Source organism: Taudactylus pleione, unplaced genomic scaffold (genome assembly GCF_031769625.1).
Source record: "Taudactylus pleione unplaced genomic scaffold, aTauple2 ptg001005l, whole genome shotgun sequence".
Lineage (NCBI taxonomy): Eukaryota > Metazoa > Chordata > Amphibia > Anura > Myobatrachidae > Taudactylus > Taudactylus pleione.
In genome coordinates, this window is record NW_028285406.1 from 97501 (window position 1) to 115865 (window position 18365).

Here is an 18365-nt window from a genome sequence, read left to right on the forward strand (position 1 = left end):
GGTAGATGGGTGCACCTGGGTCCCACTGGTTTCTGCCAATTCTGAGCCGAAGGGCTGGAGAGCCGTACAATAATGAGTGTCTGTAGGCAACCGTGAAAGATAGTGAAGGATCCTTGCAAGTTTGGGGCTGCTTTTCAGCAAATGGAGTTGGAGATTTGCTCAGGATTAATGCTGAGAAATAAAGGCAGGTAGTTATCCATCATGCAATTTCATCAGCGAGGCGTCTGATTGGCTCCAAATTTATTCTGCAGCAGGACAACAACCCCAAACATACAGCCAATGTCAAGAACTATCTTCAGCTTAAAGAAGAACAAGGAGTGCTGGAAGTGATGATATGGCCCCCACAGAGCCCTGATCTCAACATCATTGAGTCTGTCAGGGATTACATGAAGACAGAAGGATTTGATCAGGCCTACATTCACAGAAGATCTGTTAGTTCTCCAAGATGTTTGGAACTTCCTCCATGTCGAGTTCCTTCAAAAACTGTGTGCAAGTGTACCTAGAAGAATTGAAGAATTGATGCTGTTTCAAGGCAAAAGGTGGTCACACCAAATATTGATTTGATTTAGATCTCTCTACTGTTCAATCACTTTGCATTTTGTTAATTGATAAAAAAAAACTTTTACCACTTCTGTTTTTGAAAGCATTCTCACTTTGCAGCATTTTTTCCACAACTGCCTAAAACTTTTGCACAGTACTGTTCATCTGCAGTAGGGAATTCCCTTATGTGTTTGCCATAATTTATGGATGATAAACAGAAGTGTATGACCGTGGTTGAAGATATATGTTTATCTTATGCACAATACTTGGGTTTAATCATTGCACTGTGTTTGTGATTGATATGGGAACTCTTTTCTAGAGGATTTATATTAGTTGTTTCTGAAGAAATTTTATTGAATTAGAAACCCAAGGATGGAGTAAATGGTGGTAAAGCAAATTGAGAAGCAGATGCGCTGGTGCCTAGTTCTAAAAGTTGCAAATGTTTCATAATCCAGTCTTTTTTTCATCAAAAGGAGTAAACCATAATGGTTAGTATACATCTGATCATACCAGAGGCACAACTAGGGTCTTCGGTACCCCGGGCAAGATGACGTTCGACACCCTCCCTCCTTCACACATACATACACAGAAGCTAAACTAAGGGCCATATCCCATTACACTGCACCAATCACTTTGACATTCCACTATAAGTCTTTCTCGTGTGACGCCTAGCTGCAAAACGGAAGTGACGTTTGTGTTTGACACCGTCCGCGAACCGGAAGAGACACATCGTCGCCAGGTGGACATCACGTTTACTGAGGCTCCCGGGCGAAAGTGATGTCACCAGAAGTCAGGGCACGAAAGACCCGGCGGAAGTGAGGGAGAGGACCCACAGTCAATGGGTACTTAAGGAGGAACAGAGGGACATTCTCACCATCCTGACGAAGCCCGAGGTGTGGGCGAAACGCGTAGATCCAGTGAGGTAAGGGAGATGCAGAGATGTGGTTCACACGTTCTCCACCCTTACAAGTTTGCCGGCAAACGACCTCAACCTCTACAGACATCCCTGACATACAAGGCATTGGGCAATTAGCCCCTGATAAAGGTACCACTTATATATGGACATTGACTTCTTCTTTTTTACAAAACATTGGAGCAAAACACCCTGGAGGGTATCATACACCATATAAGAGGTTAAGAGTAAAATGCTATAATCGTATCTCCTCATTGCTGACCTATTTAGGGCGGCAACCTATAATTCATGTTTTATGTGGTTTGTTTTTACATGTTATCTACTAGTAGTAGCTGTGTTTTATATATTTTATCTATTACTTTTTGAAATTCCTATTTACCTTATTGAGAAATAAATTTCATATTTTATTACTCATGTTTATTGATTATTTTATAAAACCCTCATACTGAAGTGCCAGGGAAAATTCTGCTTTGCAACCATATCCCATTATCCCCGAACACTGTTTTCACCGATTATCCCCAATTTTTGCTAATATTTTATTCTCCCTATCCTATTATTTTGTGCGAAATAATAGGATAGTTCACCCGTTAACACATAGGAGCCACGATAAGCTTGCTTCTGCCCTTCTGCTCCACAGGAGGTTTCTGTCCTCCCTGAGCTTGCCTTTTTTGAGCGAAAAAACGGCACTTATCGTGGAATATTTTTCGGGACACATCAGGTCCCGAAAAAATAACCCTGATAAGTGCCGTTGTCAGGCCGACTTTGCGGTTAATTGGATAGCCCTGAGCGAGCCCTGAGTAAGCTAATTAGCCACGGTTATTTACCATGGCTAATTGGATATGGCCGTATGTGCGCGGCAAAAAATGGGCATGGTCACATACTGGAAGGGGGTGGCTACTGAAAATGGGGCATTTCAATATGACATGACACATGTTTCTCATCTCTTTGGGAACATTCCTTTCCATTCCATATGCACCTTACCTATATGATGGTTTCTCACAATGTGGAACCTCTGTAGAAATGTATTCTTTTTGGGAAGACGGCATCTTCAGACAGTATTTACTATTCATGTACTGTAGGTCACATTGTCCAGAAGATGCCTGTTTGTGTGGGACAACGTCATCATCCTACAACAGTGGTTCAACCAGATTTGTGTAACTTCCTGCCCCTGCACCTCTCGGCCACCCCATCTCCCCCCTGCATCTCTCAGCCACACCATCTCCCCCTGCATCTCTCAGCTACACCATCTTCCTCCTGTGTCTCTCAGCCACACCATCATTTCCTTCCTGCATCTTTCTGCCACACCAACTCCCCCTTGCATCTCTCAGCCACACCATCATCTCCTCCCTGTACCACTCAGCCACACCATAATTTTCTTCCTGTGTCTCTCAGCCACACCATCATCTCCCTCCTACACTTCTCAGCCACACCACCATCTCCCCCTGCATCTCTGTTACACCAACTCTCCCCTGCATTTCTTAGCCACACCATCATCTTCCCCCTGAATCTCTCAGCCACATTATCATTTCCCCCCTGCATCTCAGTATTCACTATTCATGTACCGTAGGTCACATCATTCAGAAGATGCCTGTTTGTGTATGAATATTAACAAGGTCATCATCATACAACAGTGGTTCAACCAGATTTGTTCCCATATGCCACACCATCATTTCCCTCCAGCACCTCTCAGTCACATCATATCCTCACTGCATCTCTCAGCAACACCATCATCTCCCCCTGTGTCTTTCAGCCACAACATCATTTCCCCCCTGCTTCTTTCAGCCACACCATCATCTCCCCCTGCATCTCTCAGCCACACCATCATTTCTCCCACTGTGTCATCTCACAGCACACCATCATTTCTTCCCTGTGGCTATGTCTCTTAGCCACACAATCATCTCCACATGCATCATCTCTCAGCACACCATCACCTTCCCAATGTGTCATCTCTCAGTGAACCATCATATCCCCCCCTGCATCATCTCTCAGCTCACCATCATCTCCCCCCTTGCAACACTCGCACTCTATTACATTGCCTGATTTCTATGCTCACAATGGCAAAACATCTGGATGCGTGTTTTGCCGTGGTGAGTTGCGAGGTATGAGAAACGGGCAGGGTACGGGATTCCAGCACTTGGGATGTCGGCGCTCTGGATCCCGGCGGTATCCTATGAGAAACATGCGAGTTTGAAAATGTGCTAATATAGCTCTTTCAAAACTCACACCTATTACATCTCGCCCCAGGGGTGGTTTTGTGGATGATCTAATTCTGTCCAAGCACCCAAAAACATCAGACAGACTTCATCTATGAGGGTAGGCACACAGGGGAACCGTGTCCTAAACCAATGAATAAAAAATTAACTCTACATACCAGGGTCACATTTGTCCCCTTGATTGTAAGTCACTGCCACCCAGTCCAGCCTAACTACTGCACTTAACATCAACCAAAAGGTAATGAGTAACAACAGCAGACTGGGTGTAGTGTACTAACCTACAGTAAAACTAGCAATCACTAAACTTCCAATGACACAGGTACAACATTACAGTGAAACACAATAAATCAAAGCAGAAATAGGTAATTACACAACTAGTCTACCTTTCATGGGAGCCTGTATTTGGAAACTTATTGCTGGGTCACAGCAGATTGTCCCTGGCAGTTAGATGGCACTGTGCCTTGTACACAGCATATACATGGTTGGCCACCTCCAACTTGTGTGCACAGCCTAATTGGTAAACAGGGATAAAGCGCCTCACCTACATCACTTATTTCTAGATAGGAGGAACCTGCCTGTGTTTAGGTTTTCCCATTCCTCTACACTAATGCTGGCAGGCTCCTAATACAAAGGAGGTTTTTGTGCCCTGTTTTGTCAGGAAATAGGGTTCCTATTTGTGGGACTTGCAAAATGGTCCTAATACACAGACTTTCCAAGTGCTCCTTAGTTTGTCAAGTGCCAGTCACTTTCTTGACTCTCAGTATTGGCATGACTCCACTGACTATTTTGACATATGCCATACTTCACCTGGACATCAAAGGAGGCAAGCATAAGCTCTTTTACATACCAGGACCTAACAGTCTTGACCAGGTGTTGCTTCTGTCAAATTGTTTGTTCTTTTGTCTTCTATCTTCTTTCCACCCAGTATTCTCTTTTCTGCAGTGTTTGTTCTTCTGTAGGTTCTTCAAGAACTCTTCTCCACTCCATTGCTGCTGGACTGCATGCATCTCTCCTGTGATGACTAATAAAGTTGTAGTGAAAGGGCCGTGTCATGATACAGTGATCTGTGATTGGTTCACCATTTCTGACTCCTTTTGGCTGACCGGCTGTGAGCCAGGATTAGCTCAAATTACTACAAGCTGATTGGTGGAACACGAATCATTTCATATCCAAGTTCTCAATAATAGCACCTTCCACTTACTGGATGACAGTTTCCTCTAGGAGAGATCCTTCCAGTAAGTTCTCCTGTCCCTCATTGGTGCAGTCTTTCTTCCAAGCTATCTTCTGATCCAGCACTGTGTGATGGGTGCTGCTCCTCAGACAAAGCATTGGCAGTCTCCAGATTCCCAGCTACATCTGCGGTAGATACAGATTCTAGACATGAAGACTATAGAAGTCATGTGATCCACAAATGTAATATATGTAAGATTGTATTTGGAATAAGTGGCGTCATTCATGAATATGCCACATGTTGTATTTATCATGGAATATTGGATATATGGAATGATGGTCTGGTAACCAGCAGCATATCATTTTGCAGCCAGAGTTGTTCATTTTATTTGGCATGGGAGGAGAAACAATAATATATTTAGAATGCATGCAGATGTGACCGTCACAATGGGATTTAAGGTACAGTATATGGACTAAAAATTAAATTGGCCTCAGAGATGATGTAACTAGGTGCATTTTGGAAACAATAATTATTAATGCGCTCAATTACACCACAATTATCATTAAATAGTCTGAAATAAACTCACTAAATGATGTCCCAAATAGAGAAGATATTTATAATAGTTAGGAATAAACAATTAAGATGTTCTAATCGATTTCTTATAAGCCTCAAACATATTAATTACATTTCTCTATATTCATAGCATAGACTATTGGTAACATGTAAACAAAGGGATTTGAATTCCTTGAAAAGCTACCTATATACCTGTGCTCTTTGGAAGGCTATGTGTGTGTGTGTGTGTTGCAGAAGTGAACTACAAATAGCAGTATGCCCTGATAGCATATGTAATATATAAGTACAGTACTTATTTCATACTTTTGGTTTAGACAATAATGAATCTTCTGCTTCATTTCCTTCATCTTAGATTCTGAAGCCATAGATTACACTTTTCAGTGTACCCAGGCATTGTCCTAACAAGTCTAATTATCATCTGTAGACCAGGCTCTGCCTCAACCACCTTCTCCCTGCATTTTTACCATGCAAAAGCAATGTGTTACAGTGATTGGTGCCAAGCGGGGGAACGCAGATACTAATTAATCAGGCTCATGCGTTTTGGAGGGGCTCAGATGGGGCCCCAGCCAGCTGGTGATGTGTACAAATGTCCTACTTGCTGCATATAGACAGGGCCGGTGCTACCATTAGGCAACTTTAGGCTGCCGCAGAGGGGCTCCGGCCACTGTAGGGCGCCGCCGAGTCCACAAAAATGAATTGCGTAATTAAATTCATAATATGAATTTGTGGCAGTGTTGTGAGGTACATTATGATTTTGGTTCTCTGCTGTGTGTAATATTCTATATAGTACATTATGAATTTCGGTCACTGCTGTGTGGCATATTATAAACTGGGGACACTGATGCGTGGCATATTATGAATTGGAGGGAGCAGGAGCGGTTGAAATCTTGCCTAGGGCACCCGGAAACCTTGCACCGGCCCTGTGTATATAAGCTTCTCTTATTTTTTTACCTATGGGGAGTGGCCATGTTACTCAGATTAGGCCACTTCCTCTTCAGTGCTGGGGTCCCGAGGCTGTCTGAATGGCCCTGGTTACACATAGAATGCTCTCGCAAAACTAAGCAATAAACAAACACAATCAGTTAGTAAAAAATATACTGAAATATTTGATTTTGCAGCCACAAATGTTACTCTTGCATTAAAAAAAAAATAAGCTCCTACTTTGAAATATTATGATATCCGTGGTCCCCTATGACAGCACCAGTATTCTTTTTGGATGGTCATGTGACATCTAATTATTCTACATATATTGTATTGTCTTTACTTTTATGGTGTTTTTCATATATTTTAGGTTCCTTCAAATATTTTGAAGAGAGACCCTGACAAGAAACAGTTTGTCTATGTCACTGTGAGGTCCCCCAGCTGCAATCTGGAGAAAGTGGTCTTGGTGTCCTTTCAGAGCGGATATGTTTTCATACAGACTGACAAACCCATCTACACTCCGGGATCCACAGGTAAAGAGACACAGAAATATAGTATACTGAAAATCTAGTGGAGAAATGAATGTTGTTCCACACAATCCTACCAATAGTCATTAGACGCCTGTCATTTACCCAACGCCGGGAGACCGGCGCTCGGAATCCAATCGAAGGGATGCCGGGCGCCGCCAGTGGACAGCCGCGGGGGGGAGGGTTAGGTTTAGGGCTCCCGGGGGGGACTTAGGGTCAGGCACCCCCCCGGGAGGGTTAGGGTTAGTCTAGGGGGAGGGAGGGTTAGGGTTAGGCACCCCCGGGGGGGACTTAGGGTTAGGCCCCCCCGGGGGACTTAGGTTTAGGCAGCGGGGAATGGGGGGTTAGGCACTTAGAGGGGGTATTAGGGTTTGGCACTTGGGGGGGAGGTTATGGTTAGGCACCCCTAAGGAGGGTTATGGGGTTAGGTTAGGTTAGTAGATACTTACCTTAGGGACGATCAGGATTTCCAGCGCTGTCGGGCTTCCGCTGCCGGGAACTCTGCTTTTGTTGGCCAGGCGCTGCCAGGATTCGAACTGTTGGCCACAGGGCCGGCGGTATTTCATACTGAATCACATCACTTAGCTTCTTCTTCCCTCAGTGCTGCCGCACATGTGCAGACTGCTGACCACGCTTTTGGGGATGCTTAATATTTACGGGTACCATTGAAAGTGGCTTTTTTGGTGGATATCCCATGAATATTGATAAAAGCTGTTGGCGGGTCAGTGTAGATTGAGTTTTTGTCATTCTTGAGCTGGAGAAACCCTGCCCGTTTTGTCCTTTTACAATAAACACATGTGTGATATACAAAGGCCCAGGGTCGGACTGGCCTGCAGGGGTATAAGGAAAATTCCCTGTGGGTCCCACTCTTTGAGGACTCATTCCCTTCCTCTAAGGGTCAGGTTTCAGACTGTACACCTTAAATTATGCACTTTTACAGCACTCTAATAGTGGGTTGGTTACCCTTTTGGAGCAGGACCACTGGTAAACATGAGTGCTTGGTTCACTTATATAGAAACTACACCAAGATTTGCATAATGTTTAGCAAAGTGCCTCTGGAGGCTGGCAACGCCCCTTAAGAATGGGCCCCTACAACTGCATTCTCCCCGGTGGACCCTTCATGCCCCAGTCCGACATTGTAAAGACATGTTGATATGTTTGATATGGAGTTAATGTGTTATGGGAAAAGAATCATCAGACAAGGGAAATGGTGAAAAAAGGTAAGGGTTTTGAATACAGTATATACAGTAAAATAATACAATTTAAATAAGATTTGTAACTTTTATATTCTAAAACTTAGCATAGCGTCAATGTCCTGTGGCAGTTCTGTATACAGTGGCCATTACGTCAATAAGTAAAGTCTAATACTTTTACACAGCTTAACAGGTAACCAAGGTACACACTTTATACCACCTTAAGTCCATGCTTTAATTCTTCCTTTGAGGTGCAGATAATGTGTTACAGATAATGCGTCTTTCATCATGTCTTCCCGTTCAGTTCTCTACCGGATTTTCACCATGAACCCGAATCTACAACCTATGAGCAAGTCAGTGAGCATTGAATTCTTGGTGAGATCCTTGTTGTTATAAAGTCATTTGGAAATGAATTGTTTAATAAATAAATGATGCATTACAGTAAATTACATGATGATGGATTCCATGGACAGTGTAATATGGCCTATGTTATTTTTCGAAAGACAATGATTGAGCAATTGCACTTTAAGTAGTGCAATTAAGTATATTTTATGGATAGTAATATATGCATGTGATCCATGTATAACACATTAGGAATATTCTTATTCACACCAAATGCACATGAGCTTTACTATATGTGAGATATAGTTTCCTCAGTAACTCGTTCCACTGATCCTGTGCTGGCGATGGGCTGTAACATACTGTATATACACTTGTTACCCTTGATGACTTATCTCTCTCTTCACTCCTGTCTTGATCTTCTCTCCCCTCTATATTGTATTCAATGTTGACACTATATAAAAGTCTCCTACTGTTCCATACTCACCCCTGCCTCGTCCTCTTACTCTCCATTACTCCACTGCTCAGTACATTGCTATCGATATCACACTGACACAATTTATTAACATGGATCTCCTGGTCCGTGCATGCATCTGTGTCATTGAAATACACACCAGCACAGTCGGGTCTCACTGACTTGTCCGTGCTCTGTGTCAATCACACAGATGCATGTAGCACAGATCTCCTGGGTCTGTGCTACATGCATCTGTACACGATCTATGCAAATGGGCACCATAATGCTGATTGGCTGAGAGCCGTGACAGACGGCTCTGTCAGCCAATCAGTGCTTTGCCCATTGAAGGCAAAGGCATTTTTAAAAATGGCTGCTCGAGGCAAAACATTAAGATCCAACACAGAGGATCACGAGGTTTTGCCTCGATTAGGGATCCGGGGCAGGAGGAGATACCCCGAAGTTTGGGTGGGTCCGGTTCTCAGGAACTGGTTCTCCGGTGCTGGTTGTGGGAATCACAGGGGAACCATATGCATTTCTCCCCTGTAATTCCAGAACAAGGTCCAGCTCAGAGCCTGGTGCTGGTTGTGCTAAGTACAGGGGTATCCTGTGCAATTTTCTGCACTTACACAACCAGGACTGGCTATGAAAAGTCGAGGGCTGGCTATGTTTTAGGGGGGACCCCATGTAATTTTTTTTAGCATTAACTCTTAACAAGCTTTTTACAGTAAGATACATGCATGCATCTCACTGATGTATGCATGTATCTGTGTCAAATTGAACTGCTCATGCTGCAAATGAAAGCATGAAGCTCTTCTATTCATTTGGGTATTTTCAGTTCGATTTTGAGTTCGTTTTTCATTCAATTTGCAAATCAAATGTTAGTAAATGAAGGGATCCTATAGTCCTCTATGGAAAAACATTTATGTTTTTCAGAAATTTGATTTAATTTGAAATTCCTTTTTCTGTTTAATTTGACATTCGATTTGGGCTTTAGTAAATCCCTTCATAAAAAATGTAATCAAAATCGAATGTAAACTCATAAAGAAATCAAAATCGAACTATAGTAAATATACTGTACCCCCCGATGTTTTTGGCAAGTTTGTTGCTAAATTTAAAGAGCCAGTTAGTTATAAGGCAAAACCAGTCTTATAACTAATCACTGATTTTAATGTAGCACCAAAGACACGCCAGTTCTCTAATCTCTGATCCTAATATATAACTCATTCTATGATTGATACATCGGATATTGTGCCCAAAGCAAGCCTTGACATCTGGATGACACAGTTCTTTCATTGACAGCTATGAGTGCAGACACTTTGCCTAAACACTTGATGCTAGCAGATGTGCCACAATACAATTATTCTTAATGGCAAAATATGGACGTACAGTTTTAAACTCCCATAGTTCGGGGTATGTTTCTGAATGTACTGTATAACTTGGATTCTCCATTTACTTTATAGACTCCACAGAACGTCATTGTAAAAAAAGAGTTGGTAAGACAAGTGAACCAAACAGGCATCATGTCCCTGTCCTATCCGCTAAGTGAGTTTGCCAGGTGAGAGCCAAGTGCACAAGGTGGTTGCCCTCAACTCTTCATAAACAATGTGTCTTCAGTTACACCAAATAGCCCCTTTCGGTGGGATGGCAGTCAATAGATTGACAGTGAAAAGCTGGACAGTGTCTAGTTAGACACCAAATGGTCGCCAGGCAATAAGTAGACAGGTACAAAAGGTAGAGAAGTACACAAGGTCAGCACACAAAAGATTGACACGGGTGAATATTGAAAGGTACAAAAAGTTGACATTGTCTAAAAGTTGACATTCAAATGGTCGACACAATATTTTAAAAAACAATTTCGGGTTAGGCTCTAGAATGGATGATTAGGGTTAGGCACTTACTTTGATGGTTAATGTTAGGCACCAAGGGAAGGTTAGGGTTGGGCACTAGGAGGGATGGTTAGGCACTAAGAGGGACAAATTTGGTTTGGCAGTTAACCAGATGGTTAGGGTTGGGCACCATGATGGAGGGTTAGGGTTAGGCAGGAATGGGGGAGTTAGGGTGAAGTTTAGGGTTAGAAAATTTAAAAATATTGTGAACCATTTTTGTATCGACCGTTGCTACATCAGTCCCTAGTGCAACTCAGCCACGCAGGGCGACTTTCAGATAAAATGTGCTGCATACAGTATTCGCACAAATGAAACTACTGGAAAAACAAAACTGAAGTTCTAGCACATGCAGACCACTGGGATTTGTGATATACTGTATGTACATCTATGTGCGAATCTCTGCAAAAAGGAGCCTGATGTGAATAACTGCAGCTTTCCTCACGCAAAGGTCCGTAGTTTTTCATCTGTGACTTTGTACATATGTAAACCCAATTCTTGTGTGGTTAAAGTTGCAGGCTAGAACCTTCAGCACACTGCAAGCAGCTTTTCACTGCACGGTACTAATATAGGAGCATCTCAGTCACGCTGGGCACCTCGGGCTGTATGCCGTAAAGATGCTCGGTGTATGCGGACACATCCGTTGAAGCATAGATCCCCATTCCAAACCCACCTGTGTTATTTTTTTCTTGCTATTCTAAATTTGTTACAAGAACTTATTTTCGTTTCAGTTCTCATCTCCTGTATATTTGGTATTTAGTACTTTCCTGCACATCCTTCTGCTTTGGAGTGGGTGGAGATAGGGTGATCTATTCGAGATCAGGATATTGGATTACTGAGAGCAGTAGGAGATTAGTGAGATCCCTTGGAAAACAGTGGTCTGTCCTTCATGTGTATGTGAGGACAGGGCTGCGTTATATAGCCACAGTGACATTATGATTATGGTTGGCTTATATAGTGCCACCAATTACTGTACACAACACAGTACAAGGAATATTTGTCATTGTCAAGACTGCAGGGATTTATCACTGTGTCTTTAATACATTTTAAGGTAGTGATTTAATACAATAAACTAAGATACCATTTACTCTGATTTTAAACGAATAACAGGTTACCCACCACAACCCCCTAGATTTGTTAAAGTTAACACTAATAAACAGCCTTCTCATACAGAGTAGTAAAGAAAGGGGCTAATTCAGCATTGCACGCAAGTGCAATGCTGACCGCAGACTCCCGATTATCGGGAATGTGCATGTGCGCAGGACCCATTCTGCGAACGCATGCAGCCCCATCTGTGAATGATTGACAGGCAGAGGCATTTAAGGGCCAGTGCAAGGGTGGGATTGGCCGGTGTTCCTGGAAATGGGGATGTGTCTTCCCCACTTTGTGGGAGTGGCAAGGCCACGGGCTGCATACACGGATACAGTTTCCTGGCCTCGCAAGCCGGCCAGCCTGAGTAAGCTGAAGCTTACTCAGCTGGCCAGCTACCCGTGGCTGATGGTGCAATCGTGATCCCAGCAGAGGTTGTCATACACCTCCTGCTGCATTTGCATTTTTGCAAGGACTGAATTGCAAAGTATTTTGGGCCTGATTCAGAGCCGGACGCTATTTGTGCTCGCTCGTTCATAAAAAGGAGGTGGCTATTTAAATTGACCATTCGCTCTTTGCGGTCTGTTGACGCCTCCATGTTTGAACGAGCGAACAAAACATGCGGTCGTAATTTTGAAAAAACGCCCCCTGGCCGCTCACATCATACGTCATCTCCGCTATTTATTAGATTAATCGAGTACATCGAACGGCATCTGAACTGCTCGCTAATCTTGTGGTTGCATTTTCCTACCGCAATCATGCGAGCAGTTCAAGATAAAAGACACCCTACTGACGTGGTCGATGACGCTGCTTTGTTAATTATGCACACCCTTAAAATGCCTGTTTTGACCTTTAGGCACGCCTGCGTTCTGATCTCCACTCCCCGTTTTCAAGCACCTTCCCCTGTTACCACCCACATACGCCTCATCCTGTTACTCAAATGAGAAGGCATTCGCTATTTTGCGAGCACACGATTTTTGGCCGCACTGACTGGTCCGCGCATGCGTACTAAAAACCGTATGCATGTGCAGATGTGCGAACATCGCTCGGAGCGAACGAGCGGCCGCTTACGAGCAGCTCTGAATGAGGTCCTGTGTGTGCAGCTTTGCAATTCCGTCCAGAACTGAATCACCCCGATATTTTATTTTGTATAGTGAGTTTTCAGTACTGTAACATGTAATATTGCATAAAAAACACAGTTGCAGCACTTTCAACTTATTTGATTTAATGGGTGTGACTTTGAGGTATGCGACCAATCAGAAATTGCCTGCAGCCATCAGCAAGATCAACTTTCAACTTGCCCCAGGGTTTTTTGTACCCCCTCTGCCAGACAGGCATGATCTCATCTGTTTGGCAGCCATTTTGACCTCTATTCATATTAATATGCGTATATCAATCCCTTATTGAACTTTGGCCGTGTCTACACACCTGTCCCAGCCCCCTTGTCGTAAAGTGTTGCAAGTTTAAGTTTCGACAAGCACCACAAAATGACATGCAGGCACATTAATAAAAAATTGCAGGCAAAATAAAGCCCCAACTTGCATATATGTCCAACTGTGAATGTGATTCTATGGGTGGTATTCAATTGTTATAGCACGCTCGATCTCCCATCTAATGTGACGGGAGATCGCGGGGTGCTTTTCAATTGCTGCAGATTTTCACGCTTATCGCGCCCATATTGGTTGGGTTTAGCCATGTAAAACGGCTACCCCTGACCAAAATGCTGGGTGTGATCATGAAAAGTGGCATTTGGGCGCCCAAACAGGTCACTTTTCACCCATTTCAGCTCTCACCCCCCTGGGGCTGCGAGCTGAAATGGTGCGCCGGCAGCTGATCGCGCCTGACAGGAGCCACAATTGAATAGTTTCTGTCGAGCGCGTAGCGGGGTGATACGATTGAATACCGCCCTATATGTACAATGTTCAAAATATGGGACTGAGAGTCATTGCTGGATTATTGATTACTAAAATTTGGGCACCTGATGGTGGTACATGTAAATCCTATAATATTAAATAATTTCATAATTGTAGGCTCAATGTGAGAAAAGTTCTATATATTCTCTAAATAATGAGATTAAGAAATGTTCTGCCACGATTTAAAATGTTCAATACTCTGAACTGTATTTTAAAATAAGGACAGTAATACCATTATATGAATATATGAGTTGTACAGTACATCCCTTTAGCAATTATTGAATTCAATTGTAATTAAACAGTAAGATCAGATGTTGTGAAATATATACATTTGTTTTGTTCTTTACAGTTTGGGAGTATGGTCCATATCAGCAAAATTGGACACAGACGTGCAGAATTACACTGCAAACTTTGAAGTAAAAGAATACGGTATGGTTTATTATTATTTATATAGTATAATTACAGTACATTTTTGATAAGATGATTTAAAAGATCTGTCTAGACCAATAATTGCTATTGCTAGACCCACTCGCATCCCAAGCTAACATATTGCCTGGAGTCCAATTTATAAGACCATACATCCCCTTGCTTTATTGTATGGAGGATATACTATTATACCATTAGTAGAGTAGATACTATGACCCTCATTCAGAGTTTCTCGCAAGATGCGATCGGTCGCTTGCAAAAAGAGGCTGGGTATGCAAATCAAGCGATCGCTCTTTGCACTGTAAGGACGCCCTCTATGTCTTAGTGAGCGACGGCAGTTAGCGTACGCTGGACTATCAAACCTCCCACCTGTCACTCGCAGCACACATCATCTCCGTCACGAGTCTGATTAATCGTGAACATCGAGGGCCATCGGAGCTGCTTGCAGCGCTTAATGTTGACCTAACCTACCCCAAGCACTGCAAGCAGTTCAGGCTAAAAAAACAACCAAGTCACATGTGCAATGACGCTACTTTGCTAATTATGCACACCCATTAAACGCTGCTCTGGCGGTCAGACACGCCTGCGATCGCACATCCCCTCACCCGTTCACAAGCACCTTCCCCTGTTACCACCCACAAATGGCTGTCACTCAAAGCAACGACCTGAAAGTGGCTTGCGAGCTATCAAAATCAGATCGCAACTAATGACTTGCGCACGCGCACTGCGAATTATACACATGCGCAGATGTGCGATTACCGCTCCCAGCGAGCGAGCGTGCCCTAACGAGAGATTCTGAATGAGGTCCTATATGCTAGCTAAGTGTATTTACGGAGAAACCCAAAGGCTAGAGCTCTGTAGTCAGAGGCAGGGCCGGTAGTAACAGGTGTGTTGGTGAGGTAAGCAGCATAGACAAAGTGGGTACTCCTGGCAGAGATATACATTTTATATGGTAGCTGGTAACACATATAAGAGGAACTCACAAAAGCAAACAAAAGTGATATAGCATGTCTAATTCACAGTCCAGTGGTGGGCTGCTCCATTTAAATATTAGGGTTCAATATTGTCTGCTGACATTTGAACTATGATTTATTACCTTAGTCCGATATTAGTTTTTGGACAATTGATTTGCTGACACCATTAGATTCCCCTAGTTTGCGACCCCTGCCCATTAGAAATATTTGCCAGCAAAAAAAAACATTTACTGGAAAACTATTGTTTCATAAAAAAACAAATAAATACCAAAATGGAATCTTGGAAGACATCTATATGAGAATGGTCAATTACTGATTTGTTGGGTCAGAATCCGATAACACATTCATTGCTCAATACAGTTGTGATGACAATGCAACTTCGCTGGCGGTTTAGTTATAGTGTGAGAAAAAACACAATACATTTGCAAAATATGCATTCAGCATGGGTGGTAATTATAACTTGTCCTTTTGGGATCAATATTACCATTGCTAATTATTAGCAATTTATATGTCAGTTTCTGTTTAAAAGGCATGTGCCCCCTTTATACTACTATGATATTAAAACAAAAATTACGTACCATAAGAACTTTATTCTCTACCTTCCAAAAGTAATCAATGCTACAAGAACATATTAAAATATATAACACAATATATAGACAAATGGTCAGTGGACCTCTTTGTGGAAAGGTTGACTGTCCTCAATCTTCATCTCTCCTACTCTGTCTCCTAGTCCATTTTTGTATTCTTCATTGAGTATCAACATTGCATCTTTATTATGTGGTGGTGCTGGGAAATGGGAACAGGAAAGCTACCACTAGATACTCGATGAGTAGTCTCCAGGTGTACTTGGGATCCTCTGTAGCCACCACCAGAATCACAGCCTTGTGGGGACACCCCATTGTATGGAAGTTACCACCCTGGCCACCTCTGTAGTACTCTAGTATACATAACAGTGTCAGCAATTTATTAACCTCTTTCTAAACTACCTTCGTTCATTACTCATTTCTAATTTTCTATGCAATCAGCATTTGCTAATGATTGAGTGGAGATCACCTTTCTACCTTAATATAATAGTATACACAAGTATTCTGTTACTTTATTAAACTAGGGAAGTTTAATAATTCGCATAATCAACTTTTTAGTAAAATTAAGATGACTTTAATATCAGGTTTTCTTTCCAAAACTTTCCAGTCCTGCCAAGTTTTGAGATAAAGCTGGAGGCAGCTCAAAAATTCTTCTACATAAAAGATCAAGAACTAAAAGTGAAAATCTCTGCAAAGTGAGTAAATGTGTATTAGTGATGCTGACTTTACATCTGTACTGCAGGAGTTTGTGTGTTTTAGGGTGATATTCATTATCTTAATTGCCAGGGAAGGGCGGACCCGAATAATTACCATTCTAACTCATGCCTAGTCCCCAAGCAATTCATCATTGTTCCACAATCATTTTCAATACTCTTTTCATGGTAGAGAAAGTTAGCACTGCCAAGGCTGACTCTGTAGTGCTAGTGCTCCTGCGTGAACAGGTGAACAAAGCCCTGTCATCTGCAGAAGTAAGCCAGACAGGGGGGGCAGACTACTCCAAATGGGTGTGGGGGCAAATGCCACCTGATGACGGCAAATTCTCCAGCAGTCAAACTCCAAAAATATTGTATTTTTGGACCTTAATGAATTTAGGTCCCCATACTACTGTATGGGACAGTAGGTAACATCAGGAGAGAAAGGTAAGCATGAGATACCTTTATGGTAAATGGCCCCAAAACTTAATTTCTACAAAAATAGGTGAAAATGTTAAATTTTCACCTGCTGTTGTAGAAATTAAGTAATGATGAATAATGTCCATAGTAATCAGTGATATATGTACAGGAGGTGTCTGTTTGCTATAGTGATCAGTGATATATGTACAGGAGGTATCTGTGTGCTCTAGTGATCAGTGATATATGTACAGGAGGTGTCTGTGTGCTCTAGTGATCAGTGATATATGTACAGGAGGTGTCTGTGTGTACTAGTGATCAGTGATATATGTACAGGAGGTGTCTGTGTGTTCTAGTGATCAGTGTTATATGTACAGGAGGTGTCTGTGTGTACTAGTGATCAGTGATATATGTATAGGAGGTGTCTGTGTGTTATAGTGATCAGTGATATATGTACATGAGGTGTCTGTGTTGTCTAGTGATCAGTGATATATGTACATGAGGTGTCTGTGTGTTCTAGTGATCAGTGATATATGTACATGAGATGTCTGTGTATTATAGTGATTAGTGATATATGTACAGGAGGTGTCTGTGTGCTCTAGTGATCAGTGATATATGTACAGGAGGTGTCTGTGTGTTCTAGTGATCAGTGATATATGTACAGGAGGTGTCTGTGTGTTCTAGTGATCAGCGATACACGTACAGGAGGTGTCTGTGTGTTCTAGTGATCAGTGATATATGTACATGAGGTGTCTGTGTTGTCTAGTGATCAGTGATATATGTACATGAGGTGTCTGTGTGTTCTAGTGATCAGTGATATATGTACATGAGGTGTCTGTGTGTTATAGTGATCAGTGATATATGTACAGGAGGTGTCTGTGTGTTCTAGTGATCAGTGATATATGTACAGGAGGTGCCTGTGTGCTCTAGTGATCAGTGATATATGTACAGGAGGTGTCTGTGTGTACTAGTGATCAGTGATATATGTACAGGAGGTGTCTGTGTGTTCTAGTGATCAGTGTTATATGTACAGGAGGTGTCTGTGTGTACTAGTGATCAGTGATATATGTATAGGAGGTGTCTGTGTGTTATAGTGATCAGTGATATATGTACATGAGGTGTCTGTGTTGTCTAGTGATCAGTGATATATGTACATGAAGTGTCTGTGTGTTCTAGTGATCAGTGATATATGTACATGAGATGTCTGTGTATTATAGTGATTAGTGATATATGTACAGGAGGTGTCTGTGTGCTCTAGTGATCAGTGATATATGTACAGGACGTGTCTGTGTGTTCTAGTGATCAGTGATATATGTACAGGAGGTGTCTGTGTGTTCTAGTGATCAGTGATATATGTACATGAGGTGTCTGTGTTGTCTAGTGATCAGTGATATATGTACATGAGGTGTCTGTGTGTTCTAGTGATCAGTGATATATGTACATGAGGTGTCTGTGTGTTATAGTGATCAGTGATATATGTACAGGAGGTGTCTGTGTGTTCTAGTGATCAGTGATATATGTACAGGAGGTGTCTGTGTGTTCT

General features: G+C 42.4%; 1 protein-coding gene across 3 annotated transcripts in view; it reads left to right on the forward strand.

The window, feature by feature from the left end:
- LOC148454321 (venom factor-like) overlaps positions 1-18365 on the forward strand; it is a 184853-nt gene that overhangs the window by 9250 nt on the left and 157238 nt on the right. For all 3 annotated transcript variants that reach the window (XM_088461041.1, XM_088461040.1, XM_088461042.1), the window contains exons 2-6: positions 6702-6864; positions 8356-8426; positions 10305-10399; positions 14079-14158; positions 16321-16408. In XM_088461041.1, the coding sequence (XP_088317167.1) occupies positions 6702-6864; positions 8356-8426; positions 10305-10399; positions 14079-14158; positions 16321-16408 (497 nt within the window). The remainder of the gene's footprint in view (positions 1-6701; positions 6865-8355; positions 8427-10304; positions 10400-14078; positions 14159-16320; positions 16409-18365) is intronic.